The 25,648-nt window shown below is 51.5% G+C and overlaps 2 protein-coding genes across 5 annotated transcripts; one reads left to right on the top strand and one right to left on the bottom strand.

Moving 5' to 3' along the window:
* The first annotated feature begins 151 nt into the window (after positions 1-151).
* Mea1 (male-enhanced antigen 1) lies at positions 152-2,013 on the top strand. Of its 3 annotated transcripts, none has more exons than XM_051152864.1 (4): positions 152-266; positions 764-1,044; positions 1,142-1,244; positions 1,565-2,013. In XM_051152864.1, the coding sequence occupies exons 1-4, from the start codon at positions 152-154 to the stop codon at positions 1,714-1,716; spliced, it is 651 nt and encodes a 216-aa protein (XP_051008821.1). In that variant the 3' UTR covers positions 1,717-2,013. The 3 variants fall into 3 exon arrangements, with proteins under 3 accessions (XP_051008821.1, XP_051008822.1, XP_051008823.1); XM_051152865.1 differs by having other exon boundaries at positions 236-341; positions 1,565-1,991; XM_051152866.1 differs by lacking the exon at positions 152-266 and adding an exon at positions 648-671 and having other exon boundaries at positions 1,565-1,991.
* On the bottom strand, positions 1,834-25,648 carry Ppp2r5d (protein phosphatase 2 regulatory subunit B'delta). Of its 2 annotated transcripts, none has more exons than XM_051152863.1 (16): positions 25,485-25,648; positions 20,788-20,865; positions 6,532-6,730; positions 6,150-6,349; positions 5,952-6,062; positions 5,739-5,831; positions 5,406-5,536; positions 5,240-5,299; positions 5,033-5,141; positions 4,811-4,864; positions 4,313-4,483; positions 4,115-4,242; positions 3,490-3,591; positions 3,333-3,405; positions 3,085-3,201; positions 1,834-2,938 (listed from the first exon to the last, which is right to left on the bottom strand). In XM_051152863.1, the coding sequence occupies exons 1-16, from the start codon at positions 25,509-25,511 to the stop codon at positions 2,801-2,803; spliced, it is 1,791 nt and encodes a 596-aa protein (XP_051008820.1). In that variant the 5' UTR covers positions 25,512-25,648; the 3' UTR covers positions 1,834-2,800. The 2 variants fall into 2 exon arrangements, with proteins under 2 accessions (XP_051008820.1, XP_051008819.1); XM_051152862.1 differs by having other exon boundaries at positions 20,788-20,868; positions 25,485-25,645.

Genomic DNA, 25,648 nt, shown 5'->3' with positions numbered 1-25,648 from the left:
GGGACTTGTAGTCCACAAATCACTTCACGGTCGGGAGCTGAGGCGGGGGGCGGGGGGCGGGGGGCGTAGTTGTGCGCACGCGCAGAATAAATCGAGCGCTTGAGGGTCCCTGGGTAATGTAGTTCTTTGTTGTCCAGGCAGGGGTCGGGGGATGGCGGAGGCGGGGCAAGAGGCGGACTTCTTGTCCTCGCTTGCGTCAGTCTTGGGCACGGGGCGGGGCTGGAGGACTAAGAGTCTCAGCACGTCCTGCCCCGCCGGAAGTGAAGGTGCGGGTCCGGCTGTGGGCTCTGAGAGGGTGAGAGGCGCGAGGAAATACCAACGCCGAGAATCAGTGGGGGCGGGTAGGGGACGCTGCAGCTGGGACCATTGAAGGGGAGCCCCTGGGCCAGAAGGGCTTTTGTCAGGCGGTACTGCGGTGCCTCGGAGTAGAAGGGACGAGGGGCGGGGACGCATTATCGTGGGCATTCTGTTTGGCTACCAGCAGTTACCAAGCCCGGGCGGGGCGTGACGAGAGGGGCCGAGGTTCTGGAAAGGGTCTCTTGGGAAGTGATCAAGCCCTCCGGTTTTCTGTTTATTTAGGACTCGGGATTAAAGACTAGTGGGCTCCAGTTCAATACGAGAACCTAAACTTAAGACGGAGAGGCACGAGAGACAGGGGAGGGGAGGAAGATGTAAGACCCGTGAGAGAGGGAAGTGGGCTTCATGAACGTGAAAGGAGACCTGGTTTCAACCAAGCCCTAATCATGCCTTTCTGTCTTTGCAGCCCCTGCCCGGATGGCAACAGTAGTTCTAGGGGGAGACAGCATGGGCCCTGAGCGTATCTTCCCCAATCAGACTGAGGACTTAGGGCCACATCAGGGTCCTACAGAAGGAACCGGGGATTGGAGCGGTGAAGAACCCGAGGAAGAGCAGGAGGAGACAGGAGCAGGCCCAGCAGGCTACTCGTACCAGCCCCTTAACCAAGACCCTGAGCAAGAAGAGGTGGAACTGGCCCCAGTGGGCGAGGGGGAAGACGGAGCCGCTGATATCCAAGATCGGATCCAGGTATGGTGGAGGGAGTTGTTACTGAGCAGGCAGGTAACAGATTGCACGGTTTCACAACAGGTGGAGCCGGACACAAATATCTTGTCTGGTTCTGCAGGCCCTGGGGCTTCATTTGCCAGACCCACCGTTGGAGAGTGAGGATGAAGATGAGGAGGGAGCCGCAGCACTGAGCAGCCACAGCTCTATCCCCATGGACCCAGGTGAAAACGGCTCCTCCTTTCATTTAGGAATAGTTATGGAGGAAATCTCCTGAGTTATAGAGGCCAGCCTGGTCTACAAAGCAAGCTCCAGAACATTGAGAGCTGTTATATAGAGAAACCCTGTCTCGAGAAAACAAAACAAAAAGTTACAGAGGACTACTTTATCCCTAAAATGAAGTCAGTTAACAGGTTTTTGTAGACCTCAGAATCTGGGTGTTTTGCTAGATCTGGGAACAGGAAGGCCTGGGTTGATTTCAGGAATAGAGAGGAACTGGTGCCCTCGTCTCTATTTCCTAACCAGCCTTCGGCTGTGCTTTCAGAACACGTAGAGCTGGTGAAAAGGACAATGGCTGGAGTCAGCTTGCCTGCACCAGGGGTTCCTGCCTGGGCTCGGGAGATATCGGATGCTCAGTGGGAAGATGTGGTCCAGAAAGCCCTCCAAGCTCGGCAGGCATCCCCTGCCTGGAAGTGACCACACAGAGAGCTGCCTTATCTCCCTACATTCCAAGCCAGGACCAGCACAGGACTAACACAACTCTGGTTCTAACATCGTCTTCCCGTGTCCCCTCACATCAAGGCAGACCAGACCTCTCAGAGACCCACTTTATTCAGTTCTGTACATATGGGGACATTGGCCCAAGCCCAACCCACCTTAGCATGGATCACTCTGTGGAGAATAAAGCACCCTATGTACACAGCCAAAAGCCGCATTGCCTGTGCCCCTGAAACCTGGTCCAGCCTCCCCAGTCCTTTGCTTTTCTGAGTGCCCAAAGGGTACAGGTGAGGGCCTGCCCAGCATCAGCATGAACAAGGAAATAAATAGGCGTTGCAGGGAGCCATGCTTGGGGCACTGCTCCTGCTTCCTTCTTTATAGCTTTGGGAACCCACAGCACAAAGGAAAGCAGTCAGCCGCAGGGTGGTCCCTTCCAAATGTGTGATCCCAGGACTGCTGCTTGCCAAAGTGGGGCAGGGTAGATGGTTTATTCTCCCCACCTCAGTCCACTGGGCCCTATATTCACCTAGCGTCCATAACATACTTCCCTCTTTACCTCTGTGCTGTCTTGGTTAGGCGGAGGATAAAAGGAATTCACACACCACCACCCCCTGCCTGCATGATGCTAGGTCTAGGGGCCTATTTGTGCTGCTGGGGTCACTGTCCTCCAGCTCTTCACTCCAGGGGCCAGTGGAGTTTGACATAACTTTAGGGACAGTTTCCTGCTTGACCCTGCAGGGAGACGAGAGGAGCAACGGGTTCCTGTGTGTTTCTCAGAACAGTTTCAGGTAGCTGTGGGGTTAGGAGCAGGGGGACAGGCACCCCCAGGTTGTCTAAGCACTGAGCACTCAGTGCTCAGCCTGTCTGTACTAGCCACAGGGAGGCATGAACACGTCTAGGGGAGAAGAGGGAGCACGCTGGGCATCCCTGCTTCTGGTGCCTGCGTCCTTTAGAGTAGCCAGAGAGGTGCTGTTTTGCCCCGGGTCAGCCATAAGGAGCAGAGGATGGAGGGCCGGGCTGCCCCAGGGCTGGGTGGGCTGTGACCCTGCGAGAAGGTGAGTGGTCAGAGAGCCTCCTGGCTGGCAGTTAGGAAGTCTTCTGCCCGTTTGTGTGCCTCTAGTGCCTTGATGGTGTACACGTCCTGTGGCAGCTCTGACTTCCTCCGGAGCAGCACTTTCTCCTTCTTGATGTCCTTCAGCATCTGGGGACAGACAGAGGCAAGGCCTGGAATGGTGCCCAGTTCCCAAGACATTCAGTTTCCTCCTCTGGTTCTGCTGGCTGTCGCCTCTCACTTCCAGCCCTGTCACTGCTGTCCCCACCTGACCTTTGCCTCCAGTGCCCTCTCACCTGCACAGCCTCTGTTTCCACTGTTCTCTTCAGAAGTTGGATGTCCTCTGCTGTGGGGGTCTCTGTCTCCATGGAGTACACAGGGGGCAGCGGTGGAGGGGCTCGGAACATAGGGTACTGAGGGGGCAAGGTATGGACAAACGGTGAGCAGCACGTCTGAGCCCTTTGTGGGCCTGTTGGCCTTATTCTTGCTCTCCACAGCTTTTAGAGGGACTGCCTGCATTCAGGGCAGTGGCTAAAAGCCTCACCTGGGGATTGAGCCGGGCCAGCTCCTCAATCTTCTGCCACATCTCCTCTCTTTCCTTCATTCGGAACCGGCCCCTGAGGGAGGAACATTGGATGGGGGTTGGGGATGGTGAGCTGGAGATAGGAGGGACCAATCCTCTCGGGAGGGGGATGACTCACTTCTGCTTCTCCGCCTTGTACTGTTGTGTGCAGTCGTCGAACAACTTCTGGTTCATCTCCATGAACAGCTTCAGGGCATTGTAGATCAGTCCATGGATTGTCCTGCCACCAGAGAAAGATGGCGCTCAGGAGGCCAGGGCCTGTTGTCAGTGCCAGCCAACCCCAAGGTGTGTGGTTCTGAGTGTCCCAGCCAAAAGCTTTCCCATTTACTGCTCCCTTTCACAAACCTCTCCACTGCAGAAGCAGCTAACTGACTAGATGACATGCCCTGAGGCATTCAGTGGTCCTTACAGATACTGGCCCCACATGCCAGAACCTTCCTTGGCTCATGCTCCATGGCTACCCAGGAACATGGCGGACTGTCAGCACCACACAGTCGGCTTTCGGCAGGAAAGCCTTTACAGCTTGAATGCTAATTCGCCTTTAAGGCAAACCACACAGTTCCCGCCAGCCTAGGCTGTGGTCTGCTACAGGTACTGCAAGGGTGTCTCGGCACCTTTTCTTGCCAGTCAACCCTCACGGTCCTACTTAGTAATATTTGGTGGGCACCAGCTCTGCTCGCTGAGTGTCCACGTGAGGTCCTGAATGCCCAGGTCCCACCGTCAGCGCAGCCCCGGGGCCCTACTTGTTCCAGTGGCTTTTGGAGTTCCTGTAGAGCGCGGGAAACATGATGGGGAGGACTCGGGCAGCATTGTCACTGATCAGGCTCATGATGTACTCGTTGTTCCAGTAGTAGAGGGCGCGCTCTGCCACCTGGCGAGAAGTGGGGTTCAGCGGGCGCTCCCTGCTCCGCCATGTCCGGGAGACAGCGGGTCTGTCTTACCTGGAAGTGGGGGCTGGAGACGCACTTGGCGAGCTGGCGGAAGAGAGGCTCCATCACTTTGCTGAACTCGGAGGGCTCAATGACGTCCAGAATCTCCTCCAGCTCGTTCAGGAACATCACCTCCTTCGGACTGTGGGTCTTAGGCCAGAACTTGAGCAGCCCCACAATCACCTGCGGGGAGGACGACGTGAGGGTGAGACTCTAACCCTGCTAGCTCTCTGCGAAGCCCTTCTGGTACCTTCCCTTGCCTGCCTCAGCCAGGCACATGGCTTCTCCGGCTTGGACCTGTCTCTTGAGGACACAGGCCTCCTGAGCATCCACTTTATCACTTGTATTAGGCTGAGGATTTATACCCAGTAAGTTAGCCTGGAGCCAGGGGTGTTGCTGAGGACTAAAGCTCTTGCCTGAGGTGTATAAGGCCACAAACAACAGAAACAAACCCAACAGGTACAGATGAGCCAACACTACTGCTGACTGGGGCCCCAGAAAGGAAATTACCGGCTCAGTGAGGCTGCTCTCCTTCTCCAGGAACTGGACCACACAGTACGCCAACTGCAGAAGGGTGAGGGCGGGAAGGACATGAGCTCTCAGAGACAAACCCAATCCCAGGAGAGAAGGGGAAGGGTAGAGGATTTACCACAGCCACTCCTCTGTGGCAGCAGGAACCCCTCCGTCCCCTGTGTCTCCCAGGTAAGGGCTCCTCCAAGGATCGCAGCTCACCTGAGGGTGGTACACACTCAGGGACTTGACTTTGTGAAGTGGGAGCAGGACGCGGATGAGGAACATCTTGTGCTCTTCCTTCAGGGGCAAGGCAAAGCCATTGATGATGCTAGAAGCCAAGGGGCATTTTTAGGACCAAAGGCTTATATCCAAGCTCAGTGTGCCCATGCCCCAATCTTCCGTGGCATCTGCACTCCCCACTCTCACCTGCCAAGGATCTCCAGGAGCTCAGCAATCCCATTGTGATGTTCAGTCTCGTAAATGAACCTAAGGGAAGAAGCCCCTCTTGACACACACTCCCTCCCGCGTTCTGCAGTCCTGCCCACATTCCTGACCCCATCCCACCTCAGCAGAGCACGGCTCTTTGCCTCACCTGTAGAAGATGTGGTTGATCTGCCTACGAATATAAGCCCGGAGCCCCAAAAACTTGCCATAAATACGATGCAAAATGGTCTTGAGAAAATCCCGCTCTCGAGGGTCTTCGCTATCGAATAGGTCCAGGAGCTAGAATCAGATTAGAGAGAGCAGGGGATGAGGCAGCAGCCAGAGGCGGCGCTGGCTGGGGTCACCAGGGTCTAGCCCGAGAGGTTTCTTTGGAAGCCTCACAGCAGACTCTGCTGAACTCCCAGTGTAATCAGGATAAGGGCAGCAGCTTGAAAGCATGTGGGGCTACAGTTCATGGGGAGGGCAGGAGCCGCACACTCACAGAAAGTACAAACTTCTGGTCAATGTACTTCTTGGCTATGTTTGGCTGGAAATCTGGAGACTCCAAGAAACGTAAGAAAAACTCGTACACGAGCTGTGGAGGAAGAGAAGCATCCTTGAGACGTGACACACGGACTGGGAGGTGCCCATTGCTGCAGGCCTGAGTGACACTGTTTCCTGTAGCCAGGCCCATCCTGTCCCTTTGCCCTGGTACCTGGAGATGTGGCCAGGCAGCTTCCAAGGTAGGCTCATCTTCCTCAGGATCAAACTCAGCTCCTGTGGGATTCGATGAAGGAGGCAGCGTCCGGAAGAGATTCACTGAAAACTGAGGGGCGAGCCCAACTTAGAGCACTGTCTAGGCTTCTCCAGGGGTCACCCCCCCCCCCCCCCCGCGTCCTGTCCTCGTGCCCACCATGGTGACAGCCTCGGGGTAGATGGCCTCAGTGACGACATCACGGCTGTGGGTGATATACTCCACCATCTCATTGAGTCCTGCCCGCTTCACCTCTTTGAACTTGAGGTCACTGAGTGGGTCTGACACGAAGTCAAAGAGGACACAGCACTGCCGTAGCTTCTGGATAAACAGCTCCTCACGTTCCTGGGTTGGCGAATCTGTGGAGGTTCTCAGCAGTGAGGTACGCCCCACTGTTCTCCATGCATATCCCCTTTGGGCTTCCCCTTCTGGCCTGACACCATCTGCTCCCTGGCACTCCAGTCACGGTTGTACCTCTTACACGGATAGTACACCCCTGAGTCCCAGCCCGGCTCACCCGTCCCTGGCCCTCTGTGAGTACCTTTCAAGGCAGGAAGCTTTTGGAGCTCCCGATTCTTGCTGAGGTTGAAGCGGGAGGAGCTTTGGCGGCGTTCTTTCTTGACAATCTGGGGACCCCCTGAGTACTTGATCTTGCTGAGTTGTGTGGGGGGTGGTGTGCTGTTGCTGGGACGCTTGTTGGATGACGGTGGCTGGGGCTGGGGCTGGGGCTGGGGCTGGGCCTGAGCATAAAAGTAATTTGTTGGAGCCAGCTCTCCAGGAGATGCCCTCTCCCCTGGCCCTGACATCTACCATCCCTAGCCTATCCATGCCTGGAGAGAGGTAGTGAGCTGTCCCCGCCCAGGAGCTAGGCCAGGGACAGAGATAACCAGTTAAAGCTCCAGAAGGCAATGCCAAGTAGTCCTATGCAGTGGCAGCAGGGTTGCATGCAAGCATCATGAGCAGGCAAAAGTGACGTCGTTATCAGGGCTTGTCTACCATGTGCAAGAACAAATTCAATCCTCAAGATAGGAAAAATAATTCAGGCCTAGGTGCAAGAATTGCCCGTGAGGGTGTAGGAGGTACCTTCTCCACAATGCAAATGCACTGTGTCATGAGGACATCTGGGAGGAAGCCCAGAATGCCACACACCTAACAATTCATCAAATACACCTCGGATTATCGAATGTTTTATACCCTTCAATTAAAAAAAATTAGTAAAAGAAATTCATTCTTGAGTCTTAGTACGTTTCCTATTTAAAAACAAAAACAAGGCCAGGCGTGGAGGCACACACCTTTAATCCCAGCACTCAGGAGGCAGAGGCAGGTGGACCTCTGGGAGTTTGAGGCCAGCCTGGTCTACAAAGCGAGTCCAGGATAGCCAAGGCTACACAGAGAAACCCTGTCTCGAAAAACCAAAAATAAAATAAACAAGAACAAAAACTCTGGGACCTCATGGCTCAGTGGATCTGAGCATGCATTGCTCTCGCACAGAAGACCTGGGTTGGTTCCCTGTGCCCACACTGGACGGCTCACGACTACCTGCAACTCTTTCATGCTCTCTTCCGGCCTCCATAGACACCAAGAATACCTGTGGTGCACATACATAATTTCATGCAGACAAAACACTCACATACATAAAATCAATCTTTCTTGTTTATTTTGTTTTTTGAGACAGTGTTTCTCTGTATGATGCTTGATATCCTGGCTGAATAATAAATCTTTAAAAACAGAAAGCTAGGTATTATGCCCCTATGTTAATTCCAGAATTTGGGAGGTAGAAGCACAAAGATCAACAGTTCCCAAGCCAGCCTGGACTGCACAGCAAGACCCTGACTTAAAACAACAAACCCCACTAAACTGAGTGAGCATGGTGGCATTCACCTGTAATCCAGCTAGTAAGAAGGCTAAGAGTGCGCAGCAGTGGTGGCACACACCTTTCATTCCAGCTCTCAGAAGGCAGAGGCAGGTGGATTGCTGTGAGTTCGAGGCCAGCCTGGTCTACAAAAGGAGTCCAGGACTGCCAAGGCTAACACAGAGAAACCCTGTCTCAAAAATCAAAAAACAAAAACAAAAAAACCGCTAAGAGGAGGTGCCCTGAGCAACTGAGTGAGACCCTGACTCAAAGGTGGTGGGGACATAGCTCTACAGTAGAGTGTCTACCTAGCCCTAGGTTCAATCCCTAGTATGGCAAAGATTAATTAATTAAAACAAATAAGAAATAAATTACATGAAGCCTGTGTTCAATCTGGGTATATGAGAGGGAAAGGGAACAGCGTTGGCTCAGGCCTGCGGGTCCTGTGAGGTTCAGTACCACTTTGGTCATCTGGTGCTCTCTGCTTCAAACAACCCTAGAGGGGTGGTCTGGCTGAGGTGACATAGGAGGGAGGACAGAGGAGGCACCATACACTCCCACTGTGACCAGCCACAATACAGGGTGCCCTGGACCTCGGGTACCTTCCTACAGATAGAGTGGGTTACGCCTTGAGGGAAGAATGGGGAGAGGAGGCTAGGGGTTAGTGGTTGGTGAACAGGTGGACCCTTCCCCGCCTTAGGACAAGCAAACTCTCATCTGTAGTGCCTAAAGTTCAAGAACAAACTCACAGCTGGGCAGTGATGGCGCACGCCTTTACTCTAGCACTCCAGAGGCAGAGGCAGGTGGATCTCTGAGTTTAAGACCAGCCTTGTCTACAAAGTGAGTTCCAGGACAGGACAGCCAGAGTTACACAGAGAAACTCTCTCTTGAAAACAAAGAATACAGCCAGGCGGTAGTGGCGCACGCCTTTAATCCCAGCACTCGGGAGGCAGAGGCAGGCGGATCTCTGGGAGTTCTACGTAAGCCTGGTCTACAAAGCAAGTTCAGGACAGCCAAGGCTACACAGAGAAACCTTCTCTTGAAAAAGAAAAACGAAAACAAAGAATACACTAAGCCTAGCAGGTTTGCTTGTCCCTGTAATCCCAGTATTTAGGAGGCAGAGAGGCAGAAGGATGGCCATGAGTTCCAAGTCAACCTGGCTAACAGTGAGACTCTGTTTTAAAACAACAAGAAGAAACCAACCAAACTACACAGAGAGATGGCTCAGTGGTTAGGAGTACTTATTGCTTTTTTTTTTTTTTTTTTTTTTTAAACTGTGCATTTATGCTGCATGTATGTCTGTGTGAGGGTGTCGGATCCCTGGAACAGGAGTTGCAGATAGGGGTAAACTGCCATGTGCGTTCTGGGAATTAAACTGGGGTCCTCTGGAAGAGGAGCCAATGCTTTTAACCACTGAGCCCTCTCTCCTGTGCCCCAGAGCAGCACTTACTACTCTTAACCTCTGATACAGAGCATTGGCGTTCAGATCTTAGCACCCACATCAGGCAGCTCACAAATGCCTGTAGATCCAAGGGAGCGGAAGCCCTCCTTCTGGCCTGCTGGAAAACCTGAACATGTATTTTCAACACACAGACAGACAGACAGACAGACAAACACACACACACACACACACACACACACACACACACACACGTCTGCATTCAGTCCCCAGTTCTAGCACTTACTAGCTAGTACACAGCTTCCGTGGCTTCAGCGTCCTCCTCTGTGAACTGAGGTTGCCAACAGCGCCTATCTTAGAGGGCACAGTAAGGATGAAGCAAGCAGTACCTGACGCACAGCAACTGCTTTGTAAAGAGCCGCTGCTCTTGCCGCTACTGCGCCTGCGATCGTTGTTCTTTCTGCACCTGGGTCCTAGGACTGCACCCTAGAAATGCCTCCCGCAGCCAGCCCACTCAGATCTTTCAGGAATCTCACCTCTTCCAAAAAGCAACTTGATCACTGTGGCCCTAGGCTGCTCACCTCAACCTCCTGTCTGTCCCACTGTCTCTGTAGCCACTCACTCCCAGTAACACCTCTTGCTTCGTCTATTTTTTTTAGCCCCTGTCCCCCACAGATGGGGTTTCTTTATGTAGCCCTAGCTGTCCTGGAACTGCTCTGTAGACCACATAGGTCTTCAACTCAGACCCGCCTGCCTCTGCCCTCCACTGCTGGATTAAAGGTGTACACCACTGCACCAAGCCCTCTGGGCTTTTAAATTGATCCTCTTGCCTCAGCGTCCAGAGTGGTGGTGCTGCAGGCATGCTTGGTCTGTGTTTGTCACTCCTTTCAACTAGGGCAGAGGCCTCAGCCTTCCTGACGCTGCGGCCCTTTAACACAGCTCCTCCTGTGCTGACCCCAGCCATACAGTTATTCCACTGCTACCTCAGGGCTGTGAATTTGGTAGATATGAATCATACTGTAAATAATGCTGTTTTCCGATGCTCTTCAGCGACCCCCGGGAAAGGGCTGTTTGACCCCAAAGGGGTCACAACCCACAGGCTGAGAACCACTGAACTAGATGTTGCGTTTCTGGAAAGCTAGAGCTCTAGTTTGTAACCCTCTGGGTACCCCTAGTGGTGGCATCTAACAAGCATTCCTGGATGTTTGGTTGAACCAAGGCTCCTCCCAACAGGCCCTTCTTGACTTGTCTCCATGGAAGTCCTTAAAGCATGGTTCTTGACCTGGGGGTCTCAACCCCTTTGGGGATCAAATGACCCTTTCATAGGGGTCACATACCAGGTTTTTACAACAGTAACAAAATGACAGTTATGAAGTAGTAACAAAATATGTGTGGTGGCGCACACCTTTAATCCTAGCACTCAGGAGGCAGAGGCAGACAGATCACTGTGAGTTCGAAGCCAGCCTGGTCTACAAAGCGAGTCCAGGACAGCCAAGGCTACACAGAAAAACCCTGTTTGAAAAAACAAAATAATAATAATAATAATAATAATATTATTATTATTATCTGGCTGGGGTGACATGTGAGAAGCTGTACTCAGGTGTCAGTCACAGTGTTAGGAGGGTGATGACCACTGCTGTGGAGCGCGCTCTGTATAGCAGCAGCCACAGCACAGCAGAAGGGTAAGGAACACAGAAGACACAGGGCACTCGGCACCTTGACAAACCTCACACCCGGGACCACACTGAGAGAGAGGGTGCTCCTCCCAAAGAGGGAAAGCAGGACCTCAATTTTCTGTCAACAAGAGGGAGGTTAGCTAGATCAGCCAGTTATAGTGGTGTACACCTTGAATTCCAGCACTGAGAGGCAGGGTCAGGATCTCTGTGCGTTTGAGACCAGTGTGGTGTACATAGCAAGTTCCAGGACAGCCAGAGCTACACAGAGAGACCGTGTCTCAAAAATAAAGATAGATCATAATTTTTCAACCACTGTCCAAGTAAGGTTTCAAGAGAACACAAGGTTACATGGACTGAAAACAAAATGTCCAATCCCAACACTCAGGAGGTGTTTGAGGCCAGCCTGGTCTACAGAGCTAGTTCCAGGACACCCAGGGATAAACAAAGGAACCCTTTCTCCAACAAAACAAAACAAAACAAAAAAACCCAAAAAAAAACCCTAAACAAATACACAAATACAAAGTGTTGATGCCTCAGGGTCCCTCCCACACTAGGTCTATAGTGCTTGGATGCTGGTGTGGCTGGAGAGTAGACAAGTGGGCCGTCTCCTTCATCTCACTGGGTCATTCCAGGGTTTTGATTTGTTTTTGCTGTGTGTGGGGGGGTGGGGGGAGGGCCGGAGGTAGGGAGAGGGAGAGGGATGTGTAGATACATGTCCGTATGTGTGAGTGTCACAGTACATATGGGTGTACATGATAAGAACAAGGATGTTGCTTCTTAGCATCCATTTTGTTTGAGGCAGGGTCTCCTGTTCACTGCTGCACATGCCAGGCTGGATGGCCTGTGGGCTTCCAAGCATCATCCTGCCTCTGCTCCCATTTGTTGGCTCACTAGCATAGGGTGTGTACCCGAGGATGGAGCTCTGGCACTCAGGCTTGTGTGCTGGTCCTTATGCACCGAGCCCAGCTCTTCTTGGACAAGGACCACCACAGACCCCCGAGTACAGGACACATCTGAGCGATAGCCAGCCTTCCAGCAAAGTCCTTGACTACCAAGACCCAATGAAGCATCTCCTCCCAGTGTCTCCTTCACATGCTTGTCAGAAAGCAATGTATAAGCCTAGCATGGTGGTGCACACCTGTAATCCCAGCACTAGGGAAGCAGAGGCAGTAGGATCTCTGTGAGTTCGAGGCCAGCCTGGTCTACAAATTGAGTCCAGGACAGCCAAGGCTACACAGAGAAACCCTGTCACGGAAAAAAAAAAAAAGTGTGGCTGTGTCAAACACTCAAGCATTTATTCCAAATCCTCCAGTTTCTTCTAACGTCCCCACTGTCCTAGGGTGGGTCGGAGATGCAGGAGCCCCCTAAGAACTGCAGCCACCACAAGGGAGCTGACCGAAGACAACTCAGCCATTCTGCCTTCCAACTGGACGTTGTGGTGTCGAATCTTAAGACTGCAAAGGACTCAAGTGCCTTCCACTGCAAAATCTATGCCCACCTAGGAAGCCTTCAGGTACCCAGACCCCCTGCATTTACCTCCGGAGCATGGGTACCACCACACCAGTTTATAAGGTACTGGGCATAGAACCCAGGGCTTTGTGTATGGTAGGAAAGCATTCTGCCAGCTGAGCTCCATCCCCAGGCCCCACTATAAGAAGTATTCTAGAGCCGGGCATGGTGGCACACGCCTTTAATCCCAGCACTCGGGAGGCAGAGGTAGGCGGATCGCTGTGAGTTCGAGGCCAGCCTGGTCTACAAAGTGAGTCCAGGACAGCCAAGGCTACATAGAGAAACCCTGTCTCGAAAAACCAAAAAAAAAAAAAAAAAAAAAAAGAAGAAGAAGAAGAAGAAGAAGAAGAAATATTCTAGGGGACTGGAGAGATGGCTCAGTGGTTAAGAGCACTGACTGCTCTTCCAGAGGACCCAGGTTCAATTCCCAGCACCCACATGGCAGCTCACAACTGTCTGTAACTCCAAGATCTGACACCCTCACACAGATTGCATGCAGGCAAAACAGCAATGCACATACAATAAAAGTAAATAAAATTTTTTAAAAAGTAGTATTCTAACAGAAAGAACACAAAATTAGTAGGAGCAAGGTGTGGTGGCATACGCCTTTAATCCCAGCAGAGGCAGGCAGATCTCTGTGAGTTTGAGGCCAGCCTGGTCTACAAAGAGAGTTCCAGGACAGCCAAGGCTCTTACATATATAGGAAGTTGGGCAAATGGTACATGCCTCTACTCCTAATTATGCAAGAGTTTGAAGCCAGCCTGGGCTACACAGCCAGACCATATCTCAAAATTTCAAAATGCACAGAGAGAACCAGATGGTGGTTTATACCTATAACTCCCCCACTCAGGAGGCAAAACTGAAGTGTCACTGCAAGTTCAAGCCAACCTGGGCTACACAGCAAGACCCTGTACAAAGCACAATGAAAAGGGTTAGGAGGGCAGCTTGGTTGGTACAGGCACTTGCCCCCAGGGCTAGGAGGGCAGCTCGGTCGGTACAGGCACTTACCCCAGGACTGACTGACAGCCTGAGTTCTATCCCCAGCACCCAAATGGTGGAAAGACGGAATCAACTCCCGCCAAGTTGTCCTGTGACCTCTGTGCAAACGCACAACAAATACATAAATGTAATTTATAAAGAAACCCAAAAGCAGAGATTACATGCTGTATCTATTGCAGCCTAAATTAACTGAGCAATAAATGAAAACCATTTTAGTTTAAACCCTGAGAACCAGAGGCGTCCTTGCCCATTGTCACATCCAAGCTCCATCTAGTCGTGTTTAATTTTTTCCATCCTTCCTTTCTTCTCTAAACATCCGCTAAGCATTAAAGAGGAAAAGGTGACTAGGGCATGGCCCTTGCCTTCAAAGAGCTCAGAGGCTGGTGGGTGGGGGCAGCCACAGAACAGCTAACGGTACAGTGGAAATACCAGAGCGGAGACCACAAAGGCTCTGGAAACAGAGGAGTGGGCTAAAAATTCCCTGGAAGAAGGGATGCTTAAAAAAAAAAGATTTATTTTTAAATTATGGGGTGTGGGGCTGGAGATGGCTCAGTGGGTAAGAGCACTGTCTACTCTTCCAGAGGTCCTGAATTCAATTCCCAGCAACCATATGAGACCTGGTGCCCTCTTCTGGTGTGCGGGCACACATATAGACAGTGTATACGTAATAACTAAATAAATCTTGTGAAAAAATAATTATGGCGTGTTTGCATGTGTGTGCACGTGCATGCGTGCGCTACAGGTGGTTGCGAACTGCCTAACATAGGTGCTAGGGTTCTATCTAACTCAGGTCCTCTGCACAATCAGCACGGCTCTTAACCACTGATGCATCTCTTCAGTCCCTAAAGGGGTGAGTTTTGATTTAGCTCTTAAATGATAATGCTCAGTTAAGTGACAGAGACAGAGACAGACAGACAGACAGACAGACGAAGTGAAGCAAGTCCAGAGCAGGGAGCTGCATGGAGGAGGCCTGTTGCGAGGAGCTTGCTGTTCCAGGAGCCTAGACTTCCGATGAGACAATAACTGGGGTAGACGCTAGAAGAACAAAATGGAGCCAACTGAGAAAGGCTGTGGACTTTGGATTTTAACTTTGGGAGATGCCAAAATTAATTTCATTTTGTTTTTAAACAGTGTCACACACAGCTAGCACTTGCAAGTCAGAAGCAAGCGGATCTCTGTGAGTTTGAGGACAGCCTGGTCTACAAAGCGAGTCCAGGACAGACACGGCTGTTACACAGAGAAACCCTGTCTCAAAAAACAAAATAAAACAAAACAAAATAAACAACAACAAAAACCAGTGTCACACACTATAGCCTAAGCTGGCCTGGAACATGATGTGTACAGAGGTTGGCCTTGAACTCACAGCAGCCACCCTGCCTTGGCCTTCCAGGTACTGGGACTCCAGGCATAAACAAGCTCACCTCGATTAAACCAACCACTCCTAGCTCACAATAGACTTTGGTGGGTTTGGCTGGGTTTGGGACAGGGTCTCTGTAGCCCTAGCTGGTCTGGAACTAACAATATAGACCATGCTAGCCGTTAACTCACAGAGTGCCGGGATTATTGTGGGCCACCATGCCCAGCTCAAATTACTCTTGAAGTAGAGAAGTTGGCTGAGGGTATATAGCTCACTGGTAGAGCACGGGCTTTGTTGAGTGACACCCTTGAGTTCAATCCCCAGTACTGGAACGAAAAAAGGAGACCATAAAAACCACAAAGGTTTGAGGATAGTAACTTTGGTCTTGGAGCTGAGGTGGGGAGAATGGACTGTCTCATCCTCCCTCCCTCCCTCCATCCCTGCGCAGAGAACGCAGGACAACAGTGTGCTAAAGAGTCTATTGTTGCCAGTCAGAGCAGAGAAGACACACAGCAGAGGCAGGACACAGTGAGCCTCACCTGACCCTCAAAGCCACCTTCCACCCTAGGATCCTCTTTTAGAATCTTAGAGACAGAACCTGGCATGGTGGCACATGCTTTTAATTAATGCCAGCACTGGCGAGGCAGAGGCCGGTGGATCTCTGTGAGTTTGAGGTCAACTTAGTCTACAGAGTGAGTTCCAGGACAGTCAGGGCTACACAGAGAAACTCTGTCTCAAAAAACAAAAACAAAAACAAAAGAAGAATCTCAGGGACAGTTGTCATTGAGCCCACTTATCCACAGAGTAAATGCTAGCCACTCTGAGCCTCCAGTTCATCTGTAAAATGGGCGTGAGAAAGAGCCTGGAGGGATGCAGTGGCACTGAAGTGTCAGTGCCCAGTACAACACATGCTTGCTTGTGTGTCAACCTGACACAAGTCCGAGTCATCAGAGAGGAAGGAGCCTCAGGTGAGGAAACGCCTGCATGAGATCCAGCTGTAAGGAATTTTCTCAGTTAGTGGTCAGTGGTGGAGGGCCCAGCCCATGATGGGTGGCTCCATCCCTGGGCTGCTGGTCCTAGGTTCCATAAGCAAGCAGGCTGAGCAAGCCATGAGGAGCAAGCCAGTGAGCAGCACCCCTCCATGACCTCTGCATCAGCTCCTGCCTCCAGGTTCCTGCCCTGCTTGAGTTCCTGTCCTGACTTCCTCCAATGATCTGGAGTATAAGCCAAATGAACCCCTTCCTCCCCAGCTTGCTTTTGGTCATGGTGTTTCATCTCAGCAGTGGAAACCCTGGCTAAGACAGCTAATTGAACCATGTCCCACTCAAATTTGTGTGGACCCTGAATCTTTGAATGAGGCTTTACTTGGAATAGGGTCTTTACAGATATACATAATCAAGTGAAAATGAACTTCCACTGGACTACATAGGATGTCCCTAGTGACCGGTGTCCTTTTAAGAGAGAAATTGAGATAAAGACAAAGATACACAGGGAGACTGCTGTGTGAGGGAGGAGCTGACACGCACGTAGAAGATGAGGAGTGACAAAGACTGCCGAGCTGGTGGGAAGGAATAGAACAAGCCTCAAACCTTAGGACAGGACTGGGCGATTGCCAGGGCCCACCTGAGCCAGGCGGGCATGGCAGCACACCTGTAACCAGGGACCTGAGCCAGGCAGCATGGCAGCACACCTGTAACCAGGAACCGGAAGCAAAGACAAAGCCCCTAGAACAGTGGCTCCTCCTGATGCTGTGACCCTTTAACACAGCTCCTCATGTTGCCCCCATGACCCCAACAACAAAATTACTTCATTGCTACTTCATAACTAATGTTGCTACTGTTATGAGTTGTAATATAAATACAAATGACATGACCCCTTGAAAGGATTGGCGGGTGACCCACAGGTTGAGAACCACTGCCCTAGAGCACACTGCCTGGTCAGCCTGGTTTCAAAATGGCCAGCTCTAGGTTCAGAAAGAACAGGTCTCAGTATATAAGGTATCCAGATTGAAGAAGCCATCAAAAATAAGATAGCAACTGAATAGGACATTTGATGTCAGCCTCAGGCTTCTACATGCATGTGCACACACACTCATGCACTTCCACACGTGAAAACACATATATGCATACATTCACACGCCATATACTCAAACATACACAAACATTAAATTTACAGCATTTAAATAAAAGAGGCCAATGAGATGGTTCATTGTTTGTAAAGGGCATTTGCCACTGAGCCTATCGACCTGAGTTCAATCCCTGAGTCCTTCATGGTGGATGGAGAGAACCCACTTCCACAAGCTGTGCCCTGACCTCCACCAGCGACACGCGCGCGCGCACACACACTCACCCACAGTAAACAAATAAATAAATGTAATGAGTAAAAAAAAAATGGAGATGTAGTCTTAAAAATAAAGACCAAGGTGGCCTTGAACTCAGCGAGATGGTGCCTGCCTCTGCTTCCCAAGTGCCAGATTAAAGTGAGCACAGCCGCACAGCTTGCCAAATGGGAAGGTGTCTCAGAAGCTCTTGCAGAGTTCAGTTCCCAGAAACCATGTCAAGCATCTCACAGCAGCTTGTAACTCCAGCCTCAGGGGCTACTACTGGGCATACAATACCTCTGGCCTCTGCAGGTACCTGCACACAGATATGCACAAGCACACACACACACACTCGAGTTAAAATAAAATAATAATTTAAGGGACTGGAGAGATGGCTCAGAGGTTAAGGGCACTGACTGCTCCTCCAGAGGTCCTGAGTTCAATCCCCAGCACCCACATGGTGGCTCACAACCATCTGTAAACATGATCTGATGCCCTCTTCTGGCTTGCAGGTGTACCTGCAGGCAGAGCACTGTATACATAGTTACAAAAAATAAACCTTTAAAAAAAAATAATAGGGTGGTGGTGGTGGCTGAGGCGCACACCTTTAAAATAATAATAATACTAATAATAATTTAAAACATCTCAGGCCATGCCTATTATGTTACTCTAACTTCAGACTTCTAGCCTCCATAACTGTAATATAATTAATTTCTGCTGTCTTGGACCACCTGGTATATGATAGTTTACTTTGGCTATCTTGTAAAAGTAATACAATGTAACTGGTCAAAGTAAATTGTTAGGATTAATTGAAAAAACACTTCTGGCAAATGCTTGACATAGTGAGTTTGGCCAGAGGAGCTTGAAAGTCTACACTAGAAAAAAGGGGCACGGGAGAGCTTTGGTGAATATGTTTTAAAACCTTGGCCTTGGGGCTGGAGAGACAGCCTGGCAGTCAGGAGCACTGGCTGCTGTTCCAGTAGACCCAGCACCCAGGTGGCTGCTCATAACCACCTGTAACATGTTGACGGATCTGGGTCCTTCTCTTCTGACCGCCACAGATGTCAGGCATGCCCACAGGACACAGACATACATGTAGGCAAAACATCCATACACATAAAAATTAAAATAATAACAAGAACAATCCTATGGCCTCATAACCCAGCCCCCAATGTCCTCAGCATCTCTTGTCATCCCTCCATGAGTACCTTCTGGAAAAGCATGAAGTAAAATCCCTGCAGCTGCCTCATACAGACAAGCCCTGGGAGGCTTCCCATAAAAACGGAACCCAGGGGGAACCTGCCACCCTCCTTTTCTAGAGGGACGAGACAAAGACCATTTATGTGAACGCCCTGCAGAAAGCCCAGCCGTCAGGCTCAGCACTCCCTCAGCCTCGCCAAGCCTTCATGGTCCCACTGACTGAGAGCTCTCTCATTCACCCCTTCACTCACCACATTCATGTGTGGTGCCCACACTGTGCCAGGCAAGTGTGGTCCTCCTGCAGCTCTCTCACTGGTAAGCGGCGACTTCACCAGGAACTATTTAACTGCAGTTGTGAAGTGCAACCAAGGGACTGGGGGACAGAACTGCAACTCACAGGCGTCCTGACCACTGGGGATGACAGTAAGTGGTGAGGGCAGGCTACCCTCAGCAGATAATAACAGCGTGCCTGGTAACTGGAGAGTGTTGGGCAGAGGGACCAAGACCTGTTGAGTTTCTTCCTCTCTGAGTCTCTCTTGCTGCTTTTTGCTTTTTGTTCTTGTTAGTTTTGGTTTTTTTGTTGTTGGTGGTGGTTTTCTTTTGTTTTTCTGTTTTTTGGTTTTTCGAGAAAGGGTTTCTCTGTGTAGCCTTGGCTGTCCTAGATGTACTTTGTAAGACCAGGCTGGCCTCGAACTCACAGCGATCCACCTGCCTCTGCCTCCCAAGTGCTGGGATTAAAGGTGTGCGCTACCATCCCCAGCTAGTTTTGTTTTTCAAGACAGGGTTTCTCTGTATAACAGTCCTGGCTGTCCTGAAACTCCCCAGGCTGGCCTCAGAGAGATTCCCCCTGCCTCTGCCTCCCAAGTGCTAGGATTAAAGACGTGCTCCACCCTGCTTGTTATTTTTAATATTGGTCACTAACTCTCAACTGTTTTCCCAGTAGGTCCCATCCTCACCTCTGAAATGGACACTGAGCCCCAGGGGTGTGTTCCAGCCACATTTGCTATGGTGCACAGTGAGTGCATAGGTGTGAGACAGAAGCCATACAACACCGTGCAGCTCCACCCCTCAGATCGCGTCAGGTAGGAAGACCGTGACAGGAGCAAACGGTTACAACATGCAGTGATAAGGACCAGTCCAGAGATAGTGCAGAGTACTATGGGAGCAGCCCCTTCCCCACAGCCGTAGTAATCTTTACATTGTTGGTTTTAACTGCTGGAGCCCACAAATCGGGCAGGAAACCTAGCCTACTTCTTCTGGTTTCTTTGCAAGTCCTAAAACAATGGCCACCAATGTAAATGTTAGTTGACCTTCTCAAAGGGGACAGGAGCAACAAGTAGCCTGGGAAATCTAAATCCACAGTTAACTCCAAACACTTGTCAGTCAATCTCATTTCTCAGAGAAGACATAAGACCAGTCAGAAACTAAGATTTCTACTTCCTGAACAGTTTAGAGCAGGAAGGAGGGAGCAGAGAGCCTGACAGCGAGAGCCTGACAGGGTCCCACACACTCACAAGGCTGTCCAGCAAACAGAACATCCCATTGAAGATGCCCCAGACGCTGGAGGACATCCCTGAACATCAGCCCCTCTACTCTCTGGCTGTCTCGTTTGCCTGTTTATTGCTTTACAGCTCTAGATTGCTGAGCCGTGCTGACCTCTGTTCACAACTGTCCTTTGGTCACAGGGAGACCAAAAGCAGTGGACTCAGCCCTGCCCAACTCAGGGACACCAGCCACACCCAAGCCCCTGCCCTGCCCAGACCCATACCAAAGTGACTTGTCATCCCATGAGGCACCTGCAGAGTTTTCCCCTTTTTGCCATGGCCACAAAAATTCCAGCATCCCCCTACACACACACACACACACATACACACACACACAGAGATTTGAGTCAGGGTCTTGCTATATAACACAAGCTGGCCCAAATTTGTGATACTCAGCTTCCCAAATGATGAGTTCATAGGCATGCAGAAACAGACTACACCATCTTTCTGGTTTGTTGTTTCTTGTCCTAAGAAAAAGACATTCCCCTCCCCTGCCCCCCACCAAGTCTTATCTTCTCTTCCTTCTCTCTCTGTGTATGCGTATATGTATGTGCGCATGTGTGTATGTGTGTGTGTGCATGCATGTGATTCGTGTGTGTGATCGTGTGTGTGTGTCCATACATGCACACTGAAAATTAAACCCAAGGCCTTAAGCATGCTAAGCCTGAGCTGCAATGCTGGCTGTACCCTAGCCACTGAGAAAGGAGTCACTAGCACTGAAAAGTGGCGGGCAGAAAACAACTTCCAGGGAGTCTAAGGGATTTGAAAGAATTAGAGCACTTATTTGCTCTACAGCAGCCAGATCCTGCCCAAGAGCAGTTGAGATTTGCTGTCCCTTCTCGGCGGTAGGAACATCCCTCCCTTCTGCTTTGTGACTGTCCCCCACAGCCATTAAGGAGCTGCAGCTAATACTGAAACCACGGCCATGTGACATCCCTTACCTCATCTGTACTCTCCCCTCCGCCATCCTTGCTTGAGCTGCTGGGCTTGGCTGTGCCTTTGGCAAGCTTAGGGGGTTCCTGCTGGGAGAAGATGGAGTTAGGGTTAGTAGAGGCTAAGAAAAAGGATAGGTCTTACCTGAATCTCTTAATTTTTTTTTTTAAACTGGGGCTCAAACCAAGGGCCTTGCCAATGCCAGGCAAGCACTCTACCTCTGAGCTGCATCTCCAATCCCCTCCTAGGTCTTTATTTTAACTATGCACTGTCCAACTGAATCAATGAAAACCTACTATATCAGCTGGGCATGGTGGCACACTCCTTTCAGAGGCAGAAGCGGACAATTCCAGGCCAGCCTGGTCTGAAGAGCGAGTTCCTGAACAGCAGGGGCTACACAGAGAAACTCTAAACATGACAATATCCTTTCATGTGTCTCCTCACCAGGCTAGTGAACAGCTTAAGGACGCCCTCAGTCAGGAGAGAACTAAGGTGAAATGAATGGCTTGAAGGAACAGTGTCAGGGGACAAGCTGGTCAGACTGGCTTCTGGGCAACTTGGTCAGAGGTGCCAAAGGCTTCCACACCAGAGCAGAGCAAAAAAATCACCTCTCACCCCTCAGGGTCACTCAGAAAGCCTCAGGCATTTGTGTAGTTGTCATATGCAGCACCCAAACAAGAGGGTGCTATTGGCATTTAAGAGGATGCTAACGATATTGGAGGCGCCCCACCCAAAATGTTAAGAGTGCCTCCAGCAACAACACTGGGATAGAGACGGAGGTGAAACCCTGAATTGTTAACTAACTGTGAGCACCAATCTAAAGGTTCCCTTGGGAACCTGGCAACTGGCTCAGAGCCCTGGCTGGTCCACATCTCTTCCCATGCTGTGGGCCAAAACAAAAGCAACCACACAGGGACAGGATGGGGAGAATGTGAAAGAGACTTGGGGATGCAGCTCAGACTGCAGGCTCATCACAAACCAATGCTGTGGCATCAGCTACAGGTCTTGGGACCTTCCACCGGGTTAACAGACCTATGTGGAGCGCTTGGCCCTGATGGAGCCAGGCTAGAGGGTCTGGTTTAGCTATGAGCATGAGCCTGTAGAAGGGGCAGTAAGAGACCCTAGCTTTTCTTAAAGGGAAATGCAGCCCATTCTAGCCATGTATTCAAAAGCTCAGCCTGAAATGCAACAGCTGCAGGAACTGGGCTATTAACAATAGAAGGGAGTAGAAGGAGGAGGGGAGGGGAGCAAGATGAAGCTTACCCAGCAGAGGAAGGGCTGCCATGTGCACTAAAGAAACAACTCATCTCCATGGACCCAGAGAAATGGGCTGGTGTCACAAAGGACAGACTGAGGCCTGTAACAAGGGTGGATTTTCTCACGGGGTAGTTGCACGGATACAGGCTGCCCAGTGAAGCCGAAAGCTCCTGGTCCTCAGAGTTTGAGCAAAGGCTGGGTGACCTCCTCTAAGGCGCACTGCAAAAGGACTCAAGCCTTAGATGCAAGCTGGATCGGAGGACCTTGGAAATCACTTCCAGCTCTGAGAGTCTGCAATTCAACAGCAGCCAAGCCCCTTCAGTGACAAGTGTTAAATCAAACGATTGTGACTATGGGGGCAAACGGATCTCAGGGAAAAGAGAGTTCTGTGTGGGCTGGAACGGGGGCAGGGGCGGGGGGGGGGGGGGAGGTTGAGGCTTTCTGAGGGTGGAGAGGGGAAACCATTCCCCATTTCTGGATGGGAAGCAGCTTAAACCTCTGTACAAGGAGGGCTTCTTGGGGCTGAGCACTCTCCCACTGAGTACTGACCAGGCTGGCTCACAGCAAGTGGTGGAGAGGCGGCGGGGTGGGGGAGGGGGTGGGGGGGTGCAAAAAAGCCAGCCAGGACACAACAGCAAAGTGACTGACAGCACACAACAGACATGGGCCCTCCCACAAAGCTGACCCGTCTTCATTCAAGTCTGGTCGCTAGACGTGATCATAGGCTGCTCAGTTTTCTTGTACCATTCCACCCACCTCATGGCACTCAGCACGACAGGGAGTGTGCCTGAGAGACTCAGCTGCCTTGGTGTGTGGGTGTGAGTGGGTGTAGGGGAACAGGGCCCATGAGCCTTGCTCCCTGTCTTCTGAAGAACAGGTGAAGCATGCCCGCGCACGCACACACACACACACACACACACACACACACACACACTGTGGCCCGGCCCAGCTGTCACACGATGAGAGGCACTGGGGTTTAGAGCCAGAACTGGGTTTTGAGCTGGACTCTTATTAGTTATGTGAGGGTGAAGGGGCAACTAGTCTCTCTGAGACTGATTTTCCTCACCTACTAAACAAAAACAATGACAGGACCCTTAGTGCAGGCACACAAAATCCTACTGTTGATGGTACGATTACTATGAACAAGAAAGTGGGATGGAGCAGGGCTACTTCGTGCAGGAAAATAAAAGACCTAGGTCCAATCTCAGAAGAGAAGGGTGATGATCCTCCCAAAGACGGACTCAGCACCAACCTACTAAGCACACACTGTGTATAAGGGAGATACCAAACCTCCAGGAGGAAGCCGAGACTTGAGCACAATTCATTCCCACCCAAGGCTGACCACACACAGTCTCTAAGTGGGCCCAAGTGAAGGCTCAGGGAAGATTCCACAGGGGATTGGAATCAGCAGAGATAAAGGAGAAAGGGGACAGGTGACGGATGAGCAATGAGGAGCCTCCACCCACCTGTCTTTGTGCCTCCATCCTGGTACACCTCAGTCACACTGTCATCTCTCTCCCCCTCAGAACCTGAAGGAGGCCAAACGTAGCCAGGATTCCAGTGCAGGCGATTAAAGCTCACAAAAGGGCTTCACAAGTGCTTCCACGCACCCCAATCCACCAAGTCGCTCACGGCCTAAGGAGGCCTAAGAATGTCTCCCCTGATTCTCAAGCGTCTGGTAGGCAAAGGGCCTCTACGGATGGGACAGGACCAGGTCCATGGATGGTCAGAGATCTCACTTCCTCTGAACTCCACACCCCTCAGGTCCCAGCTTAGCTGTCTTGAGTGTGCCTTCTCCACAGTCGAATGGCTGAACCACACTGGCAAGCCCACCCCCCATGGACAGGACCTGGGTGGTGAGTGCACTCTGCCCAGCTCACCACCTAGGAGACCATCACAAGCCCAGACTCTGAGAAGTTACAGTGACAGCCTGTAATCAGAGCCACATGGCAAACACACAACAGCCCCAGGATAAAGAGTTTGATTGATAAGGTCAGAGATGGTAGCAAAGCAACTCAGTCGGGGGGAAAATGAATGCAGTTCACCTCTGGGGTCTTCAGAAGGGTGGACCACAATCCCAGGCCAGAGAAGAAAAGCCGGGGCAGGCTAGAACTGGTATCCCAGCAGCCCTGGATAAGTCTGTGCCTCAGAGGAACCACACCTGAATCAGATCTCAGCAACAACGGCAGGAAACAAAGGGTAGGAAAAGGCAGGGATGAGGAACAGATGAGGGTGGTATGGAGGAAAGAAGATGGGGAAAGAAGGCAACATCAGGAAGTGGCCTGTGGGCCTGGGAGTGTGGCTCAGTGGTACTGCACTGCTCAGCATATGCAAAAACCTCTGTTTGATCTCTATCATTGCAAGTAATAAAGAAACAGACTGTGTAAGGACACTACAACTAAGTGTGCATGTCCAGGCATAACAGGACTGCAGGGTAAGAAAAAAGGAAAGAGAGAGAAACAAAAAAACAAAAAAGCAAAAACTAAACCAAACTGAACAGGACAGATCTCTGCTTTAATATAGCTCAAGAGAGGGAGAAATTTAGCACTGGTGCCAAAAAAGAAAAAAAGGAAATGCAAAGGTTATCCTAAGGAATAAGGGGAGGAGCCTGTTCAGACTAGAAACAGTGTCCTGTCTAGGGTGAGCGTGGAAAGCAGCAGATGCCAGTTAGGCACTTGCACAGAAGAGCCCTCCAAATCTGGAGACCTGAGATTGCAGCCGGGCCTCCAGCAGGATGTGTGACCTTGGACAAGTCCCTTCCCCTGACGCAGCCTCAGTCTCCTCATCTGTACCACCAGGGTACCATATTGCATGTGCTCAAAGCTCCCTTCCAGCACGACGTTCTGGGGTTCCATCAACAGAAGGAAGGGCTCAGTCCAGGCTTACAAGTTTGTGTGTAAAGGAAGACTCGAGGGAGGGGCCTAGGCCAGATTTGGGCGGAGGAGAGGAAAGGCACAGCGGTTCTAGGTCAGGGGCTTGTCGTGGACGGAGAAGGGACTCTACAGAACTGTGGATGGGCCGCCCTTAGGCTGGTGAGGAGAGGAGGGAAGGAGCTGTGCAGGGCGGGGTGGGGGAGTACTGGAGGGAGATGCAGTCTTAGATGAGGACTGTCCCAAACCCGTGGGGGATCAGGGACAGAGGAAGGCGGGGAGAAAAGGCAAGAGAGTGAGCTGGGAGTGGAGCAGATCTGGAGGGGCCCGGGGGTAGGAGGGAAGAGGAAGGGAAGAGGGATAGGTGGGGGGAATCCGTCCGGGCAAAGGAGAGCTGTTCCAGCTGCTGCACGGGCTGGGGGTGCTGCCAGCCGCGCGGCCCAGGAGCTGGCCGCGGGAGTGCTGCGGGGGGCCGGACCAGAGGGTCAGTCTGAGGCTGTCCCGGGCCTGCCTTGGGCCCCTCCCAGAGCTCCGCGCAGGCCTCGCGGCGGAGGCGCCCGGGGAGAGGCCACGCTCACCTTATCCTTCTTCAGTTTATAGGGCATCGCGGCCGGTCCACACCCGGCCCGGTTCCTGCGGCCCCGCTCCGGCTCCGGCTCTGCTCGGCCGCACTCGGCCCGCTCGGCGTCTCTTCGCCACCGCCTGCGCGCTGCGCCCGGGCCGAGCCGTGGCTGTGCCTCCG

This window comes from Acomys russatus, chromosome 11 (assembly GCF_903995435.1).
Source record: "Acomys russatus chromosome 11, mAcoRus1.1, whole genome shotgun sequence".
Taxonomy (NCBI): Eukaryota; Metazoa; Chordata; class Mammalia; order Rodentia; family Muridae; genus Acomys; species Acomys russatus.
The sequence above is the reverse complement of the archived record's forward strand: the minus strand, read 5'-3'. Positions and strand labels throughout refer to the sequence as shown.

What these genes read in the sequence shown, in the direction of transcription:
- Mea1 (XM_051152864.1), top strand. Translation starts at nt 152, where the DNA reads ATGGCGGAGGCGGGGCAAGAGGCGGACTTCTTGTCCTCGCTTGCGTCA. An exon ending in CTGCCCCGCCGGAAGTGAAG is followed by an intron (nt 267 to 763) that starts GTGCGGGTCCGG and finishes CTGTCTTTGCAG; the next exon opens with CCCCTGCCCGGATGGCAACA. An exon ending in ATATCCAAGATCGGATCCAG is followed by an intron (nt 1,045 to 1,141) that starts GTATGGTGGAGG and finishes CTGGTTCTGCAG; the next exon opens with GCCCTGGGGCTTCATTTGCC.
- Ppp2r5d (XM_051152862.1), bottom strand. Translation starts at nt 25,511, where the DNA reads ATGCCCTATAAACTGAAGAAGGATAAG. An exon ending in ACCCCGAGGCTGTCACCATG is followed by an intron (nt 6,063 to 6,149) that starts GTGGGCACGAGG and finishes CTCGCCCCTCAG; the next exon opens with TTTTCAGTGAATCTCTTCCG. An exon ending in AGAGCAGCCTCACTGAGCCG is followed by an intron (nt 4,484 to 4,810) that starts GTAATTTCCTTT and finishes TCCTCCCCGCAG; the next exon opens with GTGATTGTGGGGCTGCTCAA.